Consider the following 24,417-nt stretch of genomic DNA (forward strand, 5'->3'; position numbering starts at 1 on the left):
TGACAAGTCCCAAGATTTGTAATTGGCAAGCTGAAGACCCAGCTACGTCGATGGTGTAGTTCCAGTCTGAGTCTGAAGGCCTGAGAACCAGGAAAGGCAATGGTGTAGTTCTAGTCCAAGAACTGGCTGGCTTGATATCCAGAAGGAGTCAATGTTTCAATTCAAGTCTAAAGGCAAGAACAAAGTGAATGTACCTGCTGGAAGGCAATAATATAGGAGGAGTTCTTCCTTACTCATGGGAGAGTGAGCCTTTTGTTCTATTCAGGCCTTCAACTGATTGAATGAGGCTCACCCACATTGGAAAGGGTAATTTGCTTTACTCTATTGATTCAAATGTTAATCTCATCCAGAAACACTCTCACAGACAAACTCAAAATGTTTGACCAAATGTCTGGGCACCCTGTGGCCCAGTCAACTTGACATAGAAAATTAACCATTACACTCATCTTCCTAAAAGTAACTAGGAGTTAACTCGGGCACCCTCTCCCTCCCTCCGCCCTGAAACTCATAGTCAATGACAAACTGGGATGTTGAAAGTGTACAAAAGCCCTTCTTCCTGACCTCAGGTCATGACAGACCATCTTGCCATTTATACTCCCAAGCTCCTAGGGGATTAGAGAGAACACAGACTTTATCTGAAACCACATCTTGTGCAGCTCCTTCCCCTTCCCTATCCTGCTTCTCTCATTCTCTTATTGATTTCTTCTGAGACCACCCCCTTAATAAATCACAAGCATAAAATTTCCCATTGCAGGTCTGCTTCTAGAGAACTAGACATAAATGATAGCTTTGCAACCTTTGAGGAAACCTTAGGGGAAAACTGAGAAATTAGACCGTTTGTGCTTTCTTCAACCTCTTCTCACCTATTCATCACCCAATTTTTGTATTGATAAACTTTAATTATATACAGGTATTACATATAAACAAATTAATATAATTTAAATATATAAAAACTACTTATACAAATTAATATCTAGTATTTATGTACTGGTTTGTATTTATACTTCTCTTCGATGCTTTATTTATAGGTTTCCTAAAATGAAAGACCATTAAACAGCATTTAAAATCTAAGACCATGTGAACAAGTATCCAATGTAGAATCAAGTCGTGGGATTGGATCTATAGGGAAATAAATATAATCTGATATTCTTCAAACATTACCACTCAAAGAAGACTCTTCCAAGTCTAAAGTCAATAGATCTTCTTTTTGATCTCCTATCTTCTGCAATGTCACGGTTAGCTCATGCTGCCTCTCATACGCAATGTCATCTGCTCTGTTTCCTTTTTTCATTTTGCTGAAGTAACTTTTTTTTCAAATAATGTCCTTGGTTGGTTAACATTCCACAACCATGTCTCTTTAATAGAAAAGAGGAACACTTTCCATCTCATTTTATGAGACCAGCGTTGCCCTGATACCAAAGACAGACAAAGATACCACAAGAAAAGAAAACTGTAGGCCAATGTTCCTGATGAACATAGATATAAAAATCCTCAACAAAATACTAGCAAATCACATTTAACAGCATATTAAAAGGATCATACACCACAACCAAGTGAGATGTATCCCTTGGACGCAAGGATGGGTCAACACATGAAAATCAATATATACCATATTAATGGAATTAAAGATAAAAATAATGATCATCTCAATAGATTCAGAAAAAGCATTTGACAAAACTCGATACACTTTTATGATAAAAACTCTCAACAAACTATAAACAGAAGGAAATTATCGCAAATTAACAAAGGCCACATATGAAAAACCAACAGCAGATATCATAGACAATTGTGAAAAACTGAAAGGTTTTCGCCTAAGATCAAGATCAAGGCAAGGATGCTCTACTCTCGCCACTTCTATTCAACATAGTACTGGAAGTCTACCCAGAGCAATTAGGCAATAAAAAGAGAGAAAAGTCATGCAAATCAGAAATGAAGAAGTAAAATTTCCTTGTTTTCACAGGACATGGTCTTATATAAAGAAAACCCTACAGACTCCACAAAAAAACTGTTAGATATAATAAATGAATTCTGTAAAGTTGCAGGATATCAAGTCAACATGCAAAAGTCAGCTGCATTTCTATACACTAAAAATGAACTATCTGAAAAGGGAATTTGGGAAACAATCCTATTTACAATAGCACCAAAAAGAATAAAATACTTAGAAATAAATTTAACTAAGAAGGGGAAGGATTTGTGCACTGAAGGCTAAAAAACACTGAAGAAAGAAATTAAAGAAGATACAAGCAAATGGAAAGACATCCTGTGTTCATGGAGTGAAGATTAATATTATTAAATGTCCATACTACCCTACCTGATTTACAGATTCAGTACAACCTCTATCAAAATTCCAAAAGCATTTTTTACAGAAATAGAAAAGACAATACTAAAATTCATATAGACCATAAAAGACCCTGAATAGACAAAACAATTTTGAAAAAGAACAAAGCTAGAGGCATCACATTTCCTGATTCCAAAATATATTACAAATCCATAGTAATTAAAACAGTATGGTACTGGCACAAAGACAGACATATAGACAAATGGAACAGAATAGAGAGCCCTGAAATCAGTCCACACATATAAGATCAACTGATCTTCAATGAAGGTACCAAGAACATACATGGGGAAAGGATAGTCTTTTCAACAAATGGTGCTGGGAAAACTTGAAATCCACATGCAAAAGAATGAAATTGGACCCCTATCTCACACCAAAAACAAAAATAAAATCAAAATGGATTAAAGACTTAAATGTAAGACTCGAAACTGCAGAAGACCAGAAGAAAACATAGGGTAAAAGCTTTGTGACATTGCTCTTGGCAATTATTTCATCAATATGACACCAAAACCCTAGGCAACAAAGCAAAAATAGACAAGTGGGACTGCATCAAACTAAAAAGCTTCTGTACAGCAAAGGAAACAATTAATAGTGTAAAAGGAAACCTACAGAATGGGAGAAAATATTTGCAAACCATATGTCAGATAAGGGATTAATATCCAAAATATATAAGGAACTCAAAGAACTCAACAGCAAAAAACCAAATAACCTGATTTTACAACAGGCTAAAGATTTGAATAGACATTTCTCCAAAGAAGACATACAAATGGCAAACAGGTATACGAAAAGATACTCAATGTCATTAATCATCAGGGAAATGTAATAACAAATCAAAACCACAATGATTTTTACCTCAAACCTAGTTAGGATTGCTATTATCAAAATAAATAAATAAATAAATAAAGACAAGTGTTGGGGAGGACGTGGAGAAATTGGAATCCTTGTATACTGTTGGTAGGAATGCAAAATGGTGCAGCTGCTATGGAAAACAGTATGATGATTCCTCAAAAATTAAAAATAGAACTACCATATCATTCAGCAATCTCGTTTCTGGGTATTTATTCAAAAGAATTGAAATCAGGATCTCAAAGAGATATTAGCACTCCAATGTTCATTGAAGCACTATTCACAAGAGCCAAGATGTGGAAACAACCTAAATGTCCTTTGACAGATAAATGGATAAAGAAAATGTAGTATAAACATACAATGGAATATTATTCATCCTTTAAAGAGAAGGAAATCTTGCCATATGTGACAACATGGATAAACTTGGAGGACACTATGTTAAGTGAAATAAGACAGTCACAAAAGGCCAAATGCTGCATAATTCCACCTATATGAGGTATCTTAAATATTCAAACTCATGGACTCAAAGAGTGGAATGGTGGTTGCCAGGGGTTGCGGGGAGAGGAAATGGAGAGTTACAAATGAATGGGCATGAAGTTTCAGTTATGTAAGATGAACAAATTCTAGAGCTCTATTGTACAATACTGTCCCCATAGTTAACAATATTGTATTATACACACAAAAATTTCTTAAGAGGGTAGATCTCATATTATGTTCTTACCACAACAAAATAAAATTAAAAATAGTGGAGGTGGGCCAGCCCCGTGGCTTAGCGGTTAGGTGCGCGCGCTCTGCTACTGGCGGCCCGGGTTCGGATCCCGGGCACACACGAACGCACTGCTTCTCCGGCTGAGCTGAGGCCGTGTCCCACATACAGCAACTAGAAGGATGTGCAGCTATGACATACAACTATCTACTGGGGCTTTGGGGAAAAACAAGGAGGAGGATTGGCAATAGATGTTAGCTCAGAGCCGGTCGTCCTCAGCAAAAAAAGAGAGGAGGATTAGCATGGATGTTAGCTCAGGGCTGATCTTCCTCACAAAAAAAAAAAAGTAGTGGAGGAACCATATATTACAGAAACCACTAAAACATCAGTTCAAAAGAGTTAGATAAATGTAAGATAAATTCCTAGTCCAGTGTGTCTCAAAGTGTGATCCACAGAACAGTAATCCCACAAGATGTCCTATAGGGGAGAAACATTTTTCAGGTTCAAATAGAATAGGGAAATACTGATTAGTATACTTCCACTTTTAGAAAGTCACACTGCACAATGGTATATTAAATACTCTAAGCTTTTCCACATTTAAAACAAGGCAAATCAAAACTAAATGAAAAACTAACAACAAAAAAATTTCTGTTTATCTTTATTCAACCAAGCATTACCTACAATGGATCTGGGACATTATTTTCAACTAACACCTATTTATAAGCCCAAGAGTTCTGGGTACTATATTTTGGGTAATCAATAAGTTGGGTAATAGTTTTTAGTTTTACTCTAAAAAACTAAAAGTTATTGAGGATTAGGGCCTTGCCAATCATTTTTAAATACATAAGAGAGTCTACTAATTAGTACTAGAATCTCCTTGATTCAAAGAACTAACTGAACAACAGACAGGACCCGTTCTGAGGTATTTTTGACATTACGGAAAGACAAATTCTTGAAGCCATACAGTTTCTACTTTCGGGACACATTTACCACAAATAATTGTGTATTTCATATGGTGTACTATTTTTTAGACATTATTTTCATGAAATGAGGTAATGATATTTGTGGCTCTTACATAATTATTTAATATCGTCAAAATTTCTCAACTAACAGTAAATTCTGATGCCTTAAAAAGTCCTGTTTACGGAGCCGGCCTGGTGGTGCAAGCAGTTAAGTGCGCATACTCCGCTTTGGTGGCCCAGGGTTCTCAGGTTCAGATTCCGGGCATGCACCGATACACCGCTTGTCAAGCCATGCTGTGGCGGCGTCCCATATAAAGTGGAGGAAGATGGGCAAGGATGTTAGCTAAGGGCCAATCTTCCTCAGCAAATAAAAAAAAAAAAGAAAGAAAAGGAGGAGGATTGGCATCAGATGTTAGCTCAGGGCTGATCTTCCTCACAAAAAAAAAAAAAGGGCCTGTTTACTTACTAAGTAGGCAGAAGACCAATATGTAATCATAGTTCGTCAGTTAATTCAGTGTTCTCAGAAAATTCACTTGAGCTTGGACAATTTAGCATATACATTTATTAAAAGTCACACTTGCTTTATGCATCTTCAGAATTATTGCTAGGATCAAATAAAATATAGAAAAGAGTACTGAAAAGTATTACAAAACATGGTATAATGGAAGACACTTATTTAAATTGTGGCTTTCTCTTTGAAGTATCTTAAGTTCTGTTAATCTTAGCATTCACATAGAAAACAAAATTCACATAGTCAACAAATATTTATTGAGCTTAGTGTCAACTATGTGCTAGTCCTTGTTCTAGGGGCTTTAGCTACATCATGGAGCAAAATAGACAAATATCTCTGTGGAATGATTATCTTGCAGGATAACTTGGTTATAAATCTTACCACGCTTTCTGCCAACTCCAGAATAAGAAAAAGGTTGCCAGACAGAGAATTCTCAGTTAATGAATATAATTTTTTATAACTAACTGTTGTACAACTAATACCGTGACATAAGTAAGAACACTCATTGAAATGATCACTTTAGGCTTATAAGTTGTGTGATGTTGAATAGTTAAATTTTAATTTCAGTTTACACAATAGTAAAAATCACTCATTCATTCAACTAATATTTATTCAGTATCTTCTATGTTTCCAGCACTGTTCTAGGCTCTTTAGATATGTCACTGAAGAAGTAGACAATACTCTTCCCCTAGTGAGCTTTATATTCCAGTGCAGGATACATGCAGATCCTATCTCCCTTGTAGAAATTTTGAGAAAGAAATAGGAAAATGAAAACTACTTAGCACACTGCCTGGCAAGAAGTTGATGTTCATTAAATGGTAACAAAAAAATAATCTTTCTATAAATTATGTTTCATTATCAAGAGGAAAATTTACTTTTAATATTTTGAACTCTCGAGATGAATAATTTTTTTTTGGGGGGGGGAGGAAGATCAGCCCTGAGCTAACATCCATGCCAATCCTCCTCTTTTTTTTTTTTTTTTTTTTTTGGACAGGCCCTGGGTTAACATCTGTGCCCATCTTCCTCTACTTTTTATGTGGGACACCGCCACAACATGGCCTGATAAGCAGTGCATTGGTGCGCGCCCAGGATCCGAACCCCAGGCTGCCAGGAGCGGAGTGTGTGCACTTAACCACTACGCCATGGGCCCGGCCCTCGAGATGAATAATTTTATTAGTCACAAACTTAAGACTGTATCTATTCAGATTTTTTTAAGGTTATTGTTGTAAAGCAGGGAGATATTAGGTGAATTCATCAAAAACCAAATTTCAACATTTTGAAGTTATACAAAAATAAACTATTTCACCAACTGAGAACTTTGTGAATGGTCGCCTTTTTCTCATTATGGAGTTGGCAGGTAACGACTGGGCAGAATGCATGGTGAGATTGCCAATCAGCAACAATGCAGGCAACATGACATTGCATCCAGTAAGACACCAATTCTGCAGAGCAAATTACTAAGAGAATGTGTTTGTGGTAGAAATTGTATTTGTATTGTCCAGGAGATTGAAAAAGACCACTATGCAATCACAGGCTGCTTAACACCAGCCCTCCACAGGTGTAGGGAAAGCCCTGAATTACAGCATTTGCAAATGTCTGCGGTGCTCTGATTTTGTATTGTTCAATTATTATAATGACTTATTTATTCAGCATTCCCAGGGAATGAAGCAAAATTATTATTGAAACATAGATACACTTAAGAAAATATTTTACACGTGCAGAAAGATAGAGACTATATAATGAAACACTCATGTCTCCATGTCCCAGAGAGAAAAATGTTAACTTTCTGTCATATTTCCTTTAGATAAGGATATCTTAGGTTGTGAAAACTATATTCTCATAAAATAAATAAAATAATTCATTAAAGAACATTGAGAATAACATAAATTAGCCTTAAAAATTTTTTTAAACAATCAAGACAAAAATTCTAAGATCTGGAAATATCCTTGATTATTTAATGTAAAAATAATGCAAAACTTGAAAAAATATGAAGTAACTCCAGGTGTTATTTATCTTTACCTATGAGTCAAAAGGATAAGAAAAAAGGTACTTTCTATATTTTACATATGTATGTACGTGCATGTGTGTATACATATATATATATATATTTTTTTTAGGGGAAGATTCGCTCTAAGCTAACATCTGTTGCCAGTCTTCCTCCTTTTTTCTTCCTTTCTTCCCCCTCAAAGCCCCAGTACATAGTTGTGTATAGTTGTAGGTTCTTCTGGTTCTTCTGTGTGAGTTGTGGCCACAGCATGGTTACTGACAAGTGGTATGGTTCCATGCATGGGAACTGAACCCAGGCCTCTGAAGCGGAGCATGCCAAACTTTAACCTCTAGGCCATCAGGTCTGGCTCTCTCTATTTTGTTAAAGTATGTTTTTGAAGTAACTTCTGACACCAACTACCCAGAGTTGGGCCAAACTTCAGAGGTGAAGGACACACTCCTCCAAAGGAATGCCCTCACTTCAGATACCAGCGGCAAGTTTGGGGGTCCCCAGGTCACCCACCCTTCTGACTTCTGACTAGCTGACTACAAATTCAGGGGTTTCCATTACCCCCTCAGGTTTAATAGTTCGCTAGAAAGACTCATAGAACTTGGGAAAGTGCTATACTTATGATTACAGGTTTATTATAGCAAAAGGAGACAAATCAGAACCAGCTAAAAGAAGAGATGCATAAGGCAATGCATGGGAGGGTCCCAAATAGGAAGCTTCCATTGTACTCTCCCCATGGAGTCAGGACATGTTACTCACCTGGCACATCCACGTGTGCCAATATACAGATTATTGCCAACCAGGGAAGCTCACTTGAGCTTTAGTTTCTAGAGTTTTTATTGGGGTTTCATTACACAGGCATATGGATTCAATCATTGGCTATAAGATTAAACTCAATCTCCAGCCACATTCTCCTACCCAGAGAGTAAGTGATTGATCTCTTTGGCTTGGCCAGCTCCTATCCTGAGTCATCTCATTAGCACCAACTATCTAGGGGGCCCCCATTAGTCACCTCCTTAGCATAAACTTATCTTCAGGGCCACCATGAATAACGAAGACACTCCTATCACTAAGGAAATTCCAAGGATTTAGAGACTATCTCCCAGGAATTGGGCACAAGGGCCAAATTCCTTATTACAGAGGAGTTTACTTTGATTTTTTTCTCCAATCAACATACTCTAAAACATATTAATTATTATTCAATACTATGTCAACTATTATTATTGTGGATTGAGTATTGAGGAAATCAAAAATACCCACTTCTACAAACGTTATTGTAGTAGGAAAGCTCTGGCTAGAAAGGCTATCACCAAGTTTATGCTTCAAGGTGGTGGAAAAGAGTGTGATGTTCAAGTCAGAGGCCACTGGTTCCAGCTCTAGTTCTGCTATAGTAACAGGATGATCTTGAATAAATTAGCCGTTTGGGTCTTGATTGACTATTGTGAAATAGATGTAATAATAATTCCTACCCTGCCTGAATAATAAGCTGGTTGTAAAGTTTATAGGAAATAGATACAAACATAGATAACGAAAATAAAATTGTAAGACTCTTTATAAATGTTACTTTTAAATTCCAGCTCTGCCACTCTTTACCTGTCTGACCTGATGACACTTGTAAGGAATGAAGGGGTACGTAAATGTCCTGTGACCACAATGTCTGATTGATTCACTTAAATTACTCACTCAATCTTTTAAACAAACCTGACAAGAAGGTGTGATTATCTGCATTTTTACAGTAAAGGAAAGGAAAGTCAGAAAGATTAAGTACCTTGGCTGAGTTCACATGAGAGACTGCCAGAGCCTACTTAAGTTATGCTTTTCCATATGACCTATGTAAACGGCGGAGTTGAACTACATAATCCCTAAAATCTCTTTCAGCTCTAAAATTCCATGACTTTTTTTTTCACAAGGGATTACAGACCATGTGGCCCAAACATACTAGTGGCCATCTGACCTCAGCAGAGTAGAGGGTCAAGGTACTAGGAGGGGGTGAGAAATGGTGTATAGCTCTGACAGCAAACAGTGCAATTGTTTTACACAGAAAGCTGTGTACTTAAGTACTACTTAAGAAGGTTATTTTAGCAGTTGATATAGGCTGGGTTAGGCGAGGTTATGTTATGATAACAAAGTACATTAAAATCTCAGTGGCTTAACATTATTACTAAAATTGATTTCTCACTCATGCTACATAAAGAACAGCAGGGGTTCCACTCATATTAGATACTTAGCAGCCCAAGTTACACAGAAGTTTAATCTTGATTCAAGCTTTCATGGAAAAGGAAGGTGGAAAATCATGGACTGGCTTGTAAAGTTTCTGCTTTGGCCATTTGTTTAACTTCAAAGGGGCAACAAAGGATAATTCCATTGTATGTCCAGAAGAAGGAAAGCTGGACATATTTAGTAAACAGCTGTAATGACTACTATTTTGATTTGTAGTAGTTTTACTTTCAGTTTTATGATATTTTATAAGTTACAAATCACTTTCTTACACATCATTTCATCCATGATGACAATGAGAAGCTACACTGGTGATGGGCTCAGAAATAAGCAGACATCCCAAATATAACTTGAATGCAGTGCATTAAAATGTACCTATCCCCTTTCCATTTCACTAGTGTTCTCCTGGAAGATTAACTAGTTTTTCTGATCATATAATTCAAGCAGAGAGCTGGCATTCAATGCCTTGACTCAAATAAGTTAATGATATGAAAATTTTGGCCTTAGGTTTTTGCAACCAAAGTAATGTTTTGAGGTAGAAACTGGTCATATCCATATAAGAACCATTTAGTTCAGGGTCTAGGAAAGAAACGAATATAGTGAAGCAAGCAAGGTGTTTCTCTATTCTCTCTCATACACTCAAATACAAGTAGAAGAACCATATAACTTAATTGCCCTGTGGGCATATTTGAGAGTAAAAGGAGATATTATTAATAGTTACAGTAGGAAAACAAGGATAAAGCAGGACTGTTCCACATAAAGCAGAATATATTATCATCTTAAAAGAGTTCAGAGGAAAACTATCTATCATTTAAAAATCAGTTTATCTTTTCTTTTTCTTCTAGGCCATAAATATATATACATAATAGTTCCAGTTGGGAATGCATTTGTTCATCTGCTTGCTCATTTGATAAACATTTGTCTGTATACTTGATGCCAGGCACTGTTCTACTACAGAGGAGAGAAGTATTGTTTGGTTTAGATGAGAATTACAAAATGGAATTCATAGTTAAGATATATTCAGCTGATATGTTTTATATGCTTAAAGGTAGATGATGATGTAATAATTTTGAAGGAAGCTCTAAACAACATTTTCCAAGTCTTATGGTTAAATTATTTTCTTCAATTTAAAAATTTAAATTATTTTCAGTATAAATTTGAACCTAAATATATATGTATATATAATGTATATTTTTATGTTTAAAACTAATATAAATATAAATAAGGTGAATTTTCAACTACAACCTTTGCTTAGTGATCCAAGTCTCATTAAATACCTTTTATTTGTCTTAAAGATATAAAATTTAAAAACAAGAACCATGCAATGGATAGAACCTTTTTAAAAAGTTCAGTAATGGTGGAAGCATTTCATACTTGAACTTGAAATGTAATAACATGAAGATTTTTAAGGCAGAATTTTCCAGCTCTAACATTCTTAAGTCTACAATATATCTGAAAACCAGCCATAGATGATTAAGTAGCTAGGAACTAAAGTTTTTTTCCTTTTTGTAATTACTGATTATAGCTCTTAGCTGTTTACCCACCCATTGTTAATTGTGCTGTTTAGGCAATATGCTGTCTGACTCCCACTAGGTTCCTATAGATAACATCTTCCTGGAGCCTGGGTCACCATGGTAATGGGTATTTGAGCTGTTTTTCAGGAATTAGAACCCCTTGTCCACTTCAGGCCAGTTGAGACCACCAACCCATCAACTGGGACCACACAGATGTCCAATAAGCGATCTTTTGATGTCAGGAGGCTAAAAACTCCACCCTCAGGTACGCTAATGCCATCATTTTGTGAACGTCCATCCTACGAAGAGGCATGAAGTCTGACTACGCTTGCGCAGATCATCAATTACCTCACCTCTCCTCACCTCCAATTACCTGTCTCCACATTTCAGACCACTGTGCCCCCTACCCCATAAATACCACTGAGTCCCCATTATCGGGGAAGCAGATTTGAGACTCATTCTCTCATTTCCTCACTTGGCTGCCTTGTGATTAAAAAACCTTCTCTCTGCTGCAATCTTGTCGTCTCGGTGTTTGGCTTTCTGGGCAGTGGGCAAAAACAAACCTGGTTCAGTAATATATTTTTGTTTTGTCCTTTTTTCTTTTGAAAAAGTAACATTTTTCTTAAATTATTTTTAATTATTTCTAGACAAATTAATAAAACATGGTATTATTTGAGGTAGTGAATACTTGAAAAAATGTTACTCTATTTTAAAAATAGGAAGATCAGTTTTTGAAAAAAATTAGTTGTGAGATTAAAAAAGGTTATGTGATTTTAAAATGACATGGGAATTTGGAATATATAGAGAGTTTAATGTAAATATTTTGGTAAAAGAAATATTTTAATCATGAATCACTTTTAGTTGTGAAGAGGAGAATTTAAAAGTTATCTAAAAATATAATAAAGATAAATCCAAACACAATAACCATAGTAAATGATTCCCTGAAAAATAAATAATGTATATGAAATATTTTAAAAGCTAATGTAAAATAGTAGTGATGGCTTGGCTACTCACTCAGGACTTTCTGCACTTAAGAAACTTAAAACCAAGGCACCCAGCAAATAGACACAAAACCACTAACATATCGGATTCCCACAAACACAGCTAATAGCTCATAGATAAATGTTAAATAGCACAGAGGAAATCCACCTCATGAGAGTTAGCAGACACAACAGTTGATTTTACCTTTTATTTGAAAATTATCATTTAATATTACCCTAAGAGACATTAAAAAAATATTTTCAAATAGTTAATAAGGTGGTTTGATAGCAAAGGATAAGCAATCAAGAGAGGGGATATTATTCCCAGCAACAAAATATCCAAGAACCATGGCAAAGAAGACAGACATATGTGATTCAGAGGTCTCTGTGGCACAGAACTGCCGAAAACACCAGAATGAGTGGATGTCAGTGTAACAAGGAAGAAAACGAAGTGAAAGAAAGGAGGGAAAAGAAAGGTTGTTCAGTAACTTATTGCAAAAGAGAAAACAGATGTAGAGACTATGAATTTAAAAAAAGCTACCAAAAGGATCTGATAAGAAAGACAATAATATGTCTGTGAATGACAACAAACACCTCCTCTGAAAGTTCTAAAGACACCAGGAGAGTGAACAGGAGAGTGATAAGGCCCAATTTCCCTTTACAAATGCAAGACGAGGTAAACCACAGAGGAAACACCAGATGAAGATGAATAGAAATAGAAGAAAGTCACATTTCCTTTATCATTAAAATTCTTTCAGATTGCACCAAACTATCAAATACTTGCACTTCCTCTTCATCCTTCATCCACCACATTCACTTTCCCATGCTCTTGAGTAAAATGAGCATCTTCTTTTCCTTGGCGTCACTCCACCCTCCTCATCCTTCTCACCTCTTTCTCCTTTCCTTTCAACTGTTATCTCTTAAAGAGATTCAGCGCCAGTCAGCATTGCAGTTTAATGCAGGAAATCTTCAATTTTATGAGTACAAGTCTGAAACAAAAATTCAAAAGAAAGTGTCAATGGAAGTGTAATACATGAACAAGGAGGTTGTTTTCCATATTTTAACATTAACACAACCACAAAACAAGCAGAAGTCACCATTCCAATAGTCTTTATAAGGACAGATTATGACTGTTTTCTCAGTACTAGTAACAAACTCAGCCAATACATATGGGTTTGAGTATTGTCACATTACCCGTGGTGGCCTGTCTTGTATAATGTCTAAGAGGACACATTTTAAAACTTTCCTGGCTCTTAGATTTAGACTCTTGGAAAATAACAGCAAATTTTAGCAAAGTATAATTAAAGAAAAGAATCAGATTACCAAACTCCAGTACATGATCAGGAAACTGTTTTTTTATCTATAGAAAAACGTGTAACAGGCAAAAATGCATGCATCACCTTATTTGAAATTGTTTTCTCATCATTTTTCAAAATATAAATTTCATATTATAATAGTAGTAAGAGTAATAATAAAAACAATGGCAAGGAACATATCCAGATATTCTATCAAGTATTTCATTCAGAATAACATATGAGCAGAAAGAGTTTAAATCAAGTTTTTGTCATGGTAATCATTCTCTTGAGAATTAAGCTTTATTAAAATTTTATAAATTTTCTTGTAAGACATGTTTTTAAATCATGCATTTAAAAAATTAAGATACTGATATTGTTACTGCCCAAGGTGGCGGCGGGGGGTCATCTGTGCACTGCAAGACATCCCAATAGTCAAGAGGCAAGGTGGTAGGAGAGAAAGGGCTTGTTATTACAGCCTGCTAGCAAGGGGGAAGATGGCTGACTAGTGTTCAAGAGAACCATCTTACAGCACAAAGACTACAGGGCTGGTCTCTGGGTGGGGGAGGTAGCTGGTCTTAGTCCCTGATAGTCTTTTGTTTTACTGGATATGCATCAGAGACCAGAGCAATGCCCTATACCCATATCTTTTAGTTGTCATTGATGATGGCTATCAGCATAGACTCTCTGCCCAGGGTCATCACATTCCTAAGGAACTCAAAAGAACAAAGTTATCAACTTATAGCAGCTGGGAGGGGCCATAAAATCTACAGAGCATGTCTGGGTTAGTTAATCATAGGTCATTCAAAGTTACAATAGGGTTTCTTTTCTACAATATGGCTTCCCTTATGTCAACCTTGTGTTGAGCTGGTATCAATATTGGTTACATTTCTACTGTTATTGATAAGAATTAGCTAACATTCAATTCATTTATATTTATAATTATTTCATATTTTCATATAAACTGAGAAAAAGAGCAATGAAAGAAATTTTCCTAGAATGTATTTGTATATTTCTAATAATTTACTAATTTTATCTGTGTTATGCCCTGAACAATTAATTTTGTTTTCAATTCTCATCCCTACCTTAGAATTCACATGCTTTTGTTTTTAAGTTCAATTCAACCTAATTAAAAATTTCCAAAATGTTATATAAAGCATCTGTGGGGACCCAGTTGGACTCCAGAGTTCGTATCAAGACTATTATAAAGCAAGAACATTTGAACTATAAAGAGTGTAAAAAGAAAATTTATCTGAACTTCCCTTATCTGACTAAAGCAGAGCCTCCTGAAAATACAGCTGCCATTAACCCTCCTCTGGGGGAGAGTCCTGTGAATTCAGCTGCCATGGAGACAGACTTCCCATTGCCATTAGCATCAAAAAAGCCCAGTAGAACCTTTCCTACATTCCCATTGATGCCTTAAACATCCCCCCTCTTTTGTTAAGTTTGGTATATAAACCTTTATCTCTGACTATTCAGTTAGTAACATCACTGAGCAACTCCTGCTTGCAAGTGTAAATAAACTTTGTCTCTTCTCCTGTTAATCTGTCTATTGTCAGTTAATTTGCAGGCCTCCATCACTGGACCCAAATTGGAAGACGAAAAAGTTTTTCCTCCCAAAAGTTCTGTTGACTAGGATCCAATGGTTGGGACCCCTCCTTGCTCCAGAGACTGCAGCTGAGATCCCAGGACCTCTGACAAACAGAGGTAAACTGCTTTTACTAGTCAGACTCCTGGATCTGTGCTCAGGGGTTCTGGTTGAGCAAGAGCAATAAAACCTTCTCCTTGTCTTTTATAAAAGGGATTTTTAAAAATTTAGATTTATAGTTTGTATATATAGCCACTCTGTCCTGTTTGTCTCTGTCTTTTGTGCTGTTGTTTCTCATAAGGAGGAGAATCATAGAGTAGAACACAGGAATAGGTCTCATAAGTCTGCTGTGCAAGCCGGCCTCATAGGCTGGTGAGTTTGTGGGTCACCATTAAACTACATGAGGTTCTCCTTCCATCTTGATTTTGTGTTCGAAGAACTTGGCTCAGATCCAGAAAGTGTTCTCTGTGGTTTTCTGCCGCCTGGTTGGGGGAGAAGATTGTCATATCTGTGATTGGAGTTCAGGTTGGGGGCTAAGAATTTGTAGCCAGCTGGGCAGAAATGCGGGCAGCATGAACACCCCATTTGTGGCTGGCATCTTACTGACCATTGTCAGCTCTTGGGAATTTCATTTGACTCTAAATAAAGGGTCTCAGGGGCCGGCCGGGTGTTGCAAGCAGTTAAGTGCTCGCGCTCCACTATGGCGGCCTGGGGTTCGCTGGTTCAGATTCTAGGCGCACGTCGACGCACTGCTTGGCAAGCCATGCTGTGACGGCGTCCCATAGGAAGTGGAGGAAGATGGGCACAGATGTTAGCCCAGGGCCAGTCTTCCTCAACAAAAAAAAAAAAAAAGAGGAGGATTGGCAGATGTTAGCACAGGGCTGATCTTCCTCAAAAATAAATAAATAAATAAATGAATGAATAAACAAATAAATAAATAAATAAAGGGTCTCAGCCCAAAGGACTCTTGCCTGTATTCTTTGCTTACTATCTGTAGCAATGAGGGTCCTTGCTTTCTTTCCCCTTGGCTATTTTTGGGCATGGGGGCTGCATCTTCTGAGCCTTTTGTGTCCTTAGTTAAGCCATAAAAACGCTTATTGGTTTGAGTCACATTTAAAATCAGTACACTTTCTGAAGCTAGGTTAGAATCTCAGGCTTCTTGGTTTGGAAGGTACCTCACTTCTAAGGATATTTTAGAAATTCAGTAGCTCCTTTAAAAAAAACATAAATCTCCCAAGCTGGTTCCACTAAGACCCTTCCTCCTTACAAGTTTCCATAGTTATTGGAACTTTAGACCCCCTGGAGACCCCTCTGGGGCTCAAGGGACTCAGGGACCCTCAAAAGATTAAAAAAAAAGGGGAGAGCCAATCGGAAACAGAATTTAGTCCACAGTCTCCATAAGTCTATATATCAGGACAAAAGAAAATCTTAAAAGTCTCCAGAAATATTGATGAAAAGCTTTAGCCCTCATATCGTGCAGGTAACAACTGTTCCATCTGCCAGAAACACAATTCAAATAAAAATATAAAGTGAGGCAAAGATGAGAAGCAACTCATATATAAACTAGTGAATTTTGTATTACTGTATTTATGTCTGCTCATTGCTAAAATTTTATAATGAAAGCCATAAAGCTCTCTACTTGCATTTGTCTATCTGTATGTATGCACGTCATGTATATGTGGTATTTTCGTACATTCGGATGGTTACCAAATAACTAACGGAGTTCTATTCTCATTGGCTTAGAGAAAATAAGCACTTATATAAATTAACTATTTCTAAAACTCTCAGAAATATAGGAACTAATCCAAATGCTTTTCAAATTCATGTGATTTGGATAAACTTTTGGTAAATAAGACTAGTTTAATATTGTTGGCTTAATAAAACAGGTATGTCTTCAGAGTTGTCAGCATTAACTATAATACAGACATAAATTTTTATTCTACCTGAGCTTACAAGTCAAAGTAATATTATATCTACCGGATGTCTAAGATTATAAAACTTATAGATTTGATTTTAATCAAATTGAGTCATGTTCTGACAAACTTTATTTCATAAATAATTTTATTTTATAATATGTCTGCTTAAAAGTAGTCTCCAAAATATTTTTGATAACTTGAACCCTTAGCATTATTCTAAGTAATAGATATTAAATAAATACCTAGATTATTTCTAAATAAGATAACATGCTGAAACAGTAGTTACTAAACATAAGTTTAAATATATATATTTTGATTTTTTCTTACAGAGAAACTAAGGATATTTGGGTCAGTTAATAAACATGTTCTCCCTATCACATTGAAAAATTGTACCATAAAGAAGCATATGCCTCTAGAAATTGTGAGATAATGCATTCATAAAATTTGCTATTCTACTACAGAATGCTGGTATATGACAGGCAACTCATAATTCTCTACTTCTTAGTTTTCTCTGTAAAATAAAGATTACTAATGGTTAAAAATTATAATCAATATATGTAAATGAAACCAATATAAACATTGAGGATGAGGGAAAAAAACTTTGTATGAAAAGTGTATATTAGTCAGCGTTCTCCAGAGAAACAGAACTATATATATACATGGAATTGGCTTATGCAACTATGGAGGCTGAGAAGTCTCATGACCCAGGAAAGCCAGAGGTGTAGTTCTAGGAATAGGAGAGTCAATGATACAAGTCTCTAGAGGGCAGGACAAGACTGATATCCCAGCTCATCCAGTCAGGCAGAGAGAGTGAATTTGTTCTTACTCTGTCTTTTTATTCTATTCATGCCCTCAGTGGACTGGATGATGCCCAGGCACAGTGGGGAGGGCAATCTGCTTTATTCAGTCCACCATTTAAATGCTAACTTCATCCAGAAGCACCCTCACAGACACACCCAGAAATAATGTTTAATCAGGGTACCCCATGTCCCAGTCAAGTTAACAAATAAAATTAACCATCACAAAAAGTATTCAAGGAATGTAGGGTGTGTTTTTGTTAAGGGAAAAAAAGAGTAATTTTGTCCTAAAGTAGTTGTTTACAGGTTGTTCAAAGGTTATTTCAAAATAAGGAAAAGGATAGCGTAGCACAAAAACCTGAATGGATATAGAAAGTTGTAAAGGGTCTGAAGTAAGGGGGAGAGAGAGACAGAAAGAGAATATCTTATCTTGCATGATCAAGATAGCTAAGATTGAATGGATTTATTATAAGGTTTTAAAATGGGCTTTAATATCAATAGTGTACCAATGCAAAATTTGAGTTTCGTTTTCTCTCCCTTAAAAAGACAATGTTTCGGGGCTGGCCCAGTGGTGCAGTGGTTAAGTTCGCACATTCCGCTTCGGTAGCCTGGGGTACATGGTTTTGGATCCCGGGTGCGGACCTACACACCACTCATCAAGCCATGCTGTGGTGGCATCCCATATACAAAATAGAGGAATATTGGCACAAATGTTAGCTCAGCGACAATCTTCCTCAAACAAAAAAGAGGAAGATTGGCAATAGATGTCAGCTCAGGGCCAATCTTCCCCACCAAAAAAAAAAGACGAGGTTTCTTAGATTATTGGTCTGCTCCAAATAAGAGAGTAAAAAGTTTTTCTTTTGAGTAATCTGCCTAGGAAAGAAAGATTCTGTATCTTATCAGAATGATTTCCTGTGCTTTATGTTGTCTTTATCACATCTTTGATTATTTAAGAGAAACAAGTTTTCTGCTAAAAGATTTAAGTTATTTTGTTTGTTTGTTTTACAGCCATGTTACCTCCTACTTATACTTTCTAGATCTTTTATGGTCACTTTGGTTGAACGGATAACCAAGAATAGTTCTATAGTGACCTGTGTTCCTATTTAATCAAGTGTTCAGAACTTTTGACATTTTTGATGACTTTTGATATTTTGCCTTCCCAAAATCAAATCCTAAGTAAAATCTTGATCTTGAGCTGATTTGAGGCTTCCCAGAGGGCCTCAAAATATCTCAAAGAGTTTGCTCTTTCACCTTGTAAAAAGAGATGTTTAAATAATAGTTAGGCTTATTTGATATATTGACTGGCATGTAAAGCACAGTCAAATAAGAAGAGATGCTTAACCTTCCTCAGGTTTTATTTGTATGAGTAAATGTTATCAATATAAATATTTCAGGAATTATATGAAATTCCTAGAAGTTGTTCAATGCCCTTGCTGTCCACAATAGGTGCTTATGCTGCTTTGTCTCATAGTAGAAAACAACGGCATAATGTTATCACTCAAACTTCCACTTATTATGTAAAATGTTGTATGTCACAGAAACAACCAAATTTCCTGTTGATTACATTATTTTAATAAACTCTATTCAGATCTTTAACCGCAGTTTTTTCAAGGCTCTTGATATATACAGATATTTATTGTTTTACTCTGATGCTTTCCTAAAAGCTTACGCAATCAGCTACAAGCCAGAATGCTTCATCTTCAACAAAAGGTTATGTCTCAGAAACCCATGGAAAAGCCTATGGCAGGTACTCTGGGGTGTAGGCTTCTGATAGCATTAGTAACTTTGAAATCATGCCACTGAACTGAGTAAGGATTTCTGGAACTCTAGCGGAGAAGCTGATTGTTCATGAAACTACTAACCCAAGATCGAGCAGGACAAGAATTAATTACATGGGATTAAATGAAGTGATAAATAACTGTTATAAGTTATTTATGAACTTTTTTGGAAAATAGCTGGTTCTTTAATGGTCTATTTTCCAGATTTAAAGAACCACTTTTCTCTTAAGCTATCTATAACTTACAGATATTTAATAGATTATACTTTTGTAAACAGAAATGAAACATTTATCTTTTCTCCCTGCCTAATCCCTCTAGAATTTAGAAACTTTCATTGAGTATTGTTACATGGCAATATAGTTATTTGCATAAATTCAAGAAGAATCTGTTCTCCTTGTAACAGCACATACTTGGGAAAATAGATCATATTATCAAAGCTTTAACTGGAATGTCATATTTGAGAATGATGTGCAGAGAAATAGATGTGCCTACACAGTTTTAAGGAACTAAGTTCGACTTTATGAGCCAATGCTTACAAAGCCCTCTTGGGAAAAACTGGCCTGATACTTGGCATATAAGGGTTCTGATCCTTACAGGTAAGTGAGGAAGGTCACTTCCTGGCAGGCCCAGGAAACTTAGCATATTTGGGGGGACCTTGAGAAGAGAGGAATTCACCCAAAATCTATAGGTACTACAGGTGAAGCATGATGATGAGTACTTGGCTTGGCTTCTAAAAGTTCAATCTTAGGCCCAGCCCCGTGGCAGAGTGGTTAAAGTTCCACACGCTCCACTTCGGCAGCCCAGGTTCACAGGTTTGGATCCTGGGAGCGGACCTACTCTACTCACCAGCCATGTTGCGACGATGTCCCACATACAAAATAGAGGAAGATGGGCACAGATGTTAGCTTAGGGAGCATCTTCCTCAGCATAAATAAATAAATGTCCAATCTGAGACTCAGTATAAAAAGTCCCAGTGAAGCAAACTTTTAAAAAAAGCCTTTGTGGTCAATTACTATTCTTCCCACACTTATGTAAATAATTAGGCCAAATTTAATAAGAATAGACTTAGTTTGTAAACAAAAATCATCTTACTTTGATTATCTTTGATCAAAATGGGAGTTATTTTAGGGATAAATTTTATGTTTCAATGGAAAACTATAATCTACTATGTGGCTTATCAGATTCTGGTTTTGTTCATTGCCTTTGAGCTGTTTTTCACCTCTTTGTAAATTGGATCCTGCTATCTTGAGCACTTTGTCAGTGATTAATTTGTCAATAATTAATGTTTCCAATTGTTCTTCTACCCTCTCAACTTTATGTCACTAAGAACTAAAAACTGATTGCCCAGATATTTATTGAGACTCTAGGTTGTACAATAGCTTCTCTTTTCCTAAAGCCCTGCATGCTAAAGCTGGACCGCTTGAGATAAACTTCGAAGGACTTACATCACAACAGAAAGTTCACCAGAATGCCTGTATCTTTCACGTTCTCCTCCCAAAAATAATCATGACTATGACATTGATGTCTACGTTAGCACCAAAGACACTCAAGCTATAAACTGGGAAATCCACCAGATTGCCATTGCTGTCTTCACTCCATCACCTAAAGACACTTTGAGCCTAACATCTAGAGTCTTCTTGACTATCTGCACTCTGGACTCAAAAACTAGGTTTATAGTTTGCTCCAATTATTGCTCTTTATTTTTTAAATCTTTTTTCCTAGAGAAATGCCCCTCATAGAATGCTTGAGTGCTCCCACCATATAGAAGCCTAACTCTGAAGTGTGCCATGCTCCCACCTGCACCACTGCCTCCTTTCAATGAGACACAACCATTTAACTGGACTGATCTACCTATTCCCAGGACTGGGAGACTGGTTCAACTGGTTATGGGACAACGTCCTTAGATTTGTCCTTTTCTGTTTATTCATCCCTGTTTTAATCAATGCTCTCCTTCCCCTTTGTGAATTTCTTACCTAACAATTTCTAACCTGAATCTCTCTCCACATCAATCAATATAACTTCTTCTTTTGTGAAACTTCTAGGGAAGTTTCAAATGGCGGAAATGTAGGGACCCCCTTGGACCTTAGGAGTTGGTATAAACATCTCTGTAAAGTGAAAACATTTGAGCTACAGAAGATGCAGAAAGAAATCCTATCTGAACTTCGTTTATCTGATTAAAGCAGAGCCTCCTGAAAATACAGCTGCTATTAACTTCCCTCAGAGGGAGTTCCCTGTGATTTCAGCTGTCATGGAGACAGACTGCCTATCCATTAGCATTATAAGAGCCCAATAGAACCTTCCATTCCTTTCCAATGAAGCCCTAAATGCCCCTCTCCATTTTTGTTAATTTTGGTATATGAACCTTTATTTCTGGCTATTCAGTAAATCACTCACCACTGAGCAACTTCCACATGCAAATGTGAATAAACTTTGTCTTTTCTCTTGTTAATCTGCTTATTGTCAGTTAATTTGCAGACTCCCAAACACTGGACTCAAGCAGGAAAAGGGAAAATTTTTTCCTCCCAACACATCTTACATATATTCCAAATATTTGTACATAGTGAAAATAATAGATTATAACAAAATACATGTTTCTGTTATTCAACTGTACATTTAACAACTTTATTTCAATATAATTCATACTGTTTAATCAAAATAAAAATGTGTTAGGTTATGGTAGGTTAAATTCTGGTTGAAAACAGCAGACTAAGCACAAATATTTTCCTACTCTCCATTCTAAGTTTTGAATTTAAATGACAAAAACATATTGTAAAAATAATATTAAGTTAAAAAATAATGAAACCACAATAGCACTGGGAAAAGGAGAACTTCCATTAAGAGCATCTGAAAGATAAAAGGCATACGTAATTGGACGGTGGAGAAATCACAACTGTAAAATCTTAGCCTGAAAAAAACAAGGTACGTACTGTCCTTTCCAAGAAAACTTTGGGGATACCACAATCTCAAAATCAACAAATACACAGAGCAGGAGGATGAGGAAGAACAGCATTCAGAACAGCTGATCGAGTTGGGCCTTGGCCTCTTTTCCCTTCTTAAACCAACTAGCAAGAAGGAGTGGACTTTGCCTTAAGGCCTATCCCTCTACAGAAGGAGGGCTTTTTGTCTGCAGAGGACTCCGGGTTAGAGCTCTGAGACTTGAGAGAAAAGCTGAGCAGAACTAAGCCACTTTATCAGTTTGCAAAAAATCCTAAAATAAAAGGAAAGCAAAGGCATCCAGGGAAGAATGACATTAAAAAAACACCATCTCACAAATCCCCTTTAATTTGGAAATGGTGGATGTCACCAACTTAATCGACCTCTTGCTGTCCATCCATTCCACAGGAAACTCTGATTGTCAAAATGTACAATCCACTTACACAGAACATGCAGTCACTGTCCCACGCAAAAGTGAGGCCTGTTAAGGAGATAACCCCTAATGCCACAACAAACACCATTGCTAGTCGCTTATACAGATCAACCTATTTTACCTACCAATGTGAATGAAGAATCAAGGATCATTAGACATGTCGGGGGAAGAGGGAGAATCTCCCTGTGCCCTTTTCCTTAAGGTTCTTATGGCTGGCCAAATAATCAACAAGACAGGTTAGCAGGAGAAAATAATACCAAGTTTAATAACATGTATACATAGGAGGAAGCAGGGACGCTGCGTTTCTCAACACAATCGCAGAAATTCTCGTCTTAAATACCATGTTCAGCCAATGACAAAGGAGGATGTTGGAGGTGGGGGGGAGTCAGTTACAGGAGATTACCACTAAAGCACAGTAAACAAGAGTAAGGTTATTATGCAGATTTAAGGCCTCACCTTCCACGTTGATAAGCCTCTAGAAATGAGGCCATCCCCCCCTCTTCCCAAAACAGAGAGGGAGATACCTTTACAAATGGAGATTTCCCTTATAAATGTAAATGATTGTCTGGCAAAACCTCGCAGGGCCATCCAGAGAATGTGGCCAGAGAGACAGAACTTCTGATAAGAGGGGCTTGTTGGTGCCTTTCCTATTGTAACCTCCATCCTACATTATCTTTACAGCCATCATGATAATCTGTTCCAGGAAGGAGCCACCATGTCAAATTCTTTAGGCAGTTAGTGCGGGAGGTCAAATGTCCCTAGAGAAAACAACCAAGGTAAAGAGATAGATTTCAGGGTGGCCAAATCTTGATCTCCCACAGACACTGGGGGTAAGTGAATGAAATGAATGTGATGGACAAAAATGAAAAATGGAATAAGTGATACTAAGAGACACAGAAAAACTTCAGGACACAAAGATAACAGAAAAGATTCTAATTATTATACTCAATGAGATTTAACATAAAACCATTAAGCAAGAAAATAAATAATAGAAAAGGAACAATTTGAAATAGAAAGATCCTGGTGAAGAAAATTACATAACACATGGAGACAGAGAAGACAGGTAAAACATGGAGATTATTAAGTGCTCTTCAGTGCGGTACTGGGCCAGACTTTCTATTTACTGGGCTCTTTTATAACTCTAAAGGGTCTGAGGTTAATGTATGACTTTTTGACTGGAGGAAATGCAAATATTTTTTTTCTGTTAAAAAAGATCTCTCCAAAGCTTACAGGTTATGGGCATTAACCAGATTGAATTGAACCCAGCAATATTTTGCTATCATTGTTACTACCCAACGTGGGGACTTCTGCTTGCCACAAGCCATGCCAATAGTCAAGAGGCAAGGTGGTAGGAGAAAAAGGACTTTTTTTTATTACAGCTTGCTAGCAAGAGGGAAGACAGCCAACTAATGTCCGAAAAAAACCATCTTAAAAGGGCACAAAATCTTATAGCAGTTATATGGGCAGGTGAGTTATAAGGGGAAAGGGTTAGGAATGTTGACATTCTAGTGTTACAGAGGGGAGTGCCACACCAGATCTTTTGGTTTTCATTGATGATGGCTATTAGCATAGATTCACTGTTCGGGCATCACATTCCTAAGGAACTCAAAAG

The 24,417-nt window shown here is 36.6% G+C and overlaps 1 protein-coding gene and 1 long non-coding RNA gene across 8 annotated transcripts in view; one reads left to right on the forward strand and one right to left on the reverse strand.

Moving 5' to 3' along the window:
* On the reverse strand, positions 1 to 23,283 carry LOC147915213 (uncharacterized). Its single transcript, XR_015554511.1, has 3 exons — positions 22,931 to 23,283; positions 12,957 to 13,056; positions 1 to 167 (listed from the first exon to the last, which is right to left on the reverse strand). It is a non-coding gene; the product is annotated as an uncharacterized LOC147915213 (long non-coding RNA).
* Positions 1 to 24,417, forward strand: part of LOC147915212 (uncharacterized) — a 105,712-nt gene that overhangs the window by 77,701 nt on the left and 3,594 nt on the right. For 2 of the 7 annotated variants that reach the window (XR_015554508.1, XR_015554509.1), the window contains 3 exons: positions 8,934 to 8,985; positions 11,235 to 11,352; positions 14,930 to 15,066. Coding sequence is in view for 4 of the 7 variants with exons in the window: in XM_087440080.1 (XP_087296206.1) it covers positions 8,934 to 8,985; positions 11,235 to 11,352; positions 14,930 to 14,991 (232 nt within the window). In the remaining 3 variants the exon portion in view is untranslated. Of the gene's footprint in view, positions 1 to 1,028; positions 6,298 to 6,354; positions 7,248 to 8,933; positions 10,675 to 11,234; positions 11,353 to 14,929; positions 15,622 to 24,417 lie in introns of those variants that run through there. The other 5 variants (XM_087440080.1, XR_015554510.1, XM_087440081.1 and 2 more) reach the window with 5 other exon arrangements.

Source organism: Ceratotherium simum, chromosome 15 (assembly GCF_057802395.1).
Source record: "Ceratotherium simum simum isolate JZ-2026a chromosome 15, ASM5780239v1, whole genome shotgun sequence".
NCBI classification, from domain to species: Eukaryota; Metazoa; Chordata; class Mammalia; order Perissodactyla; family Rhinocerotidae; genus Ceratotherium; species Ceratotherium simum.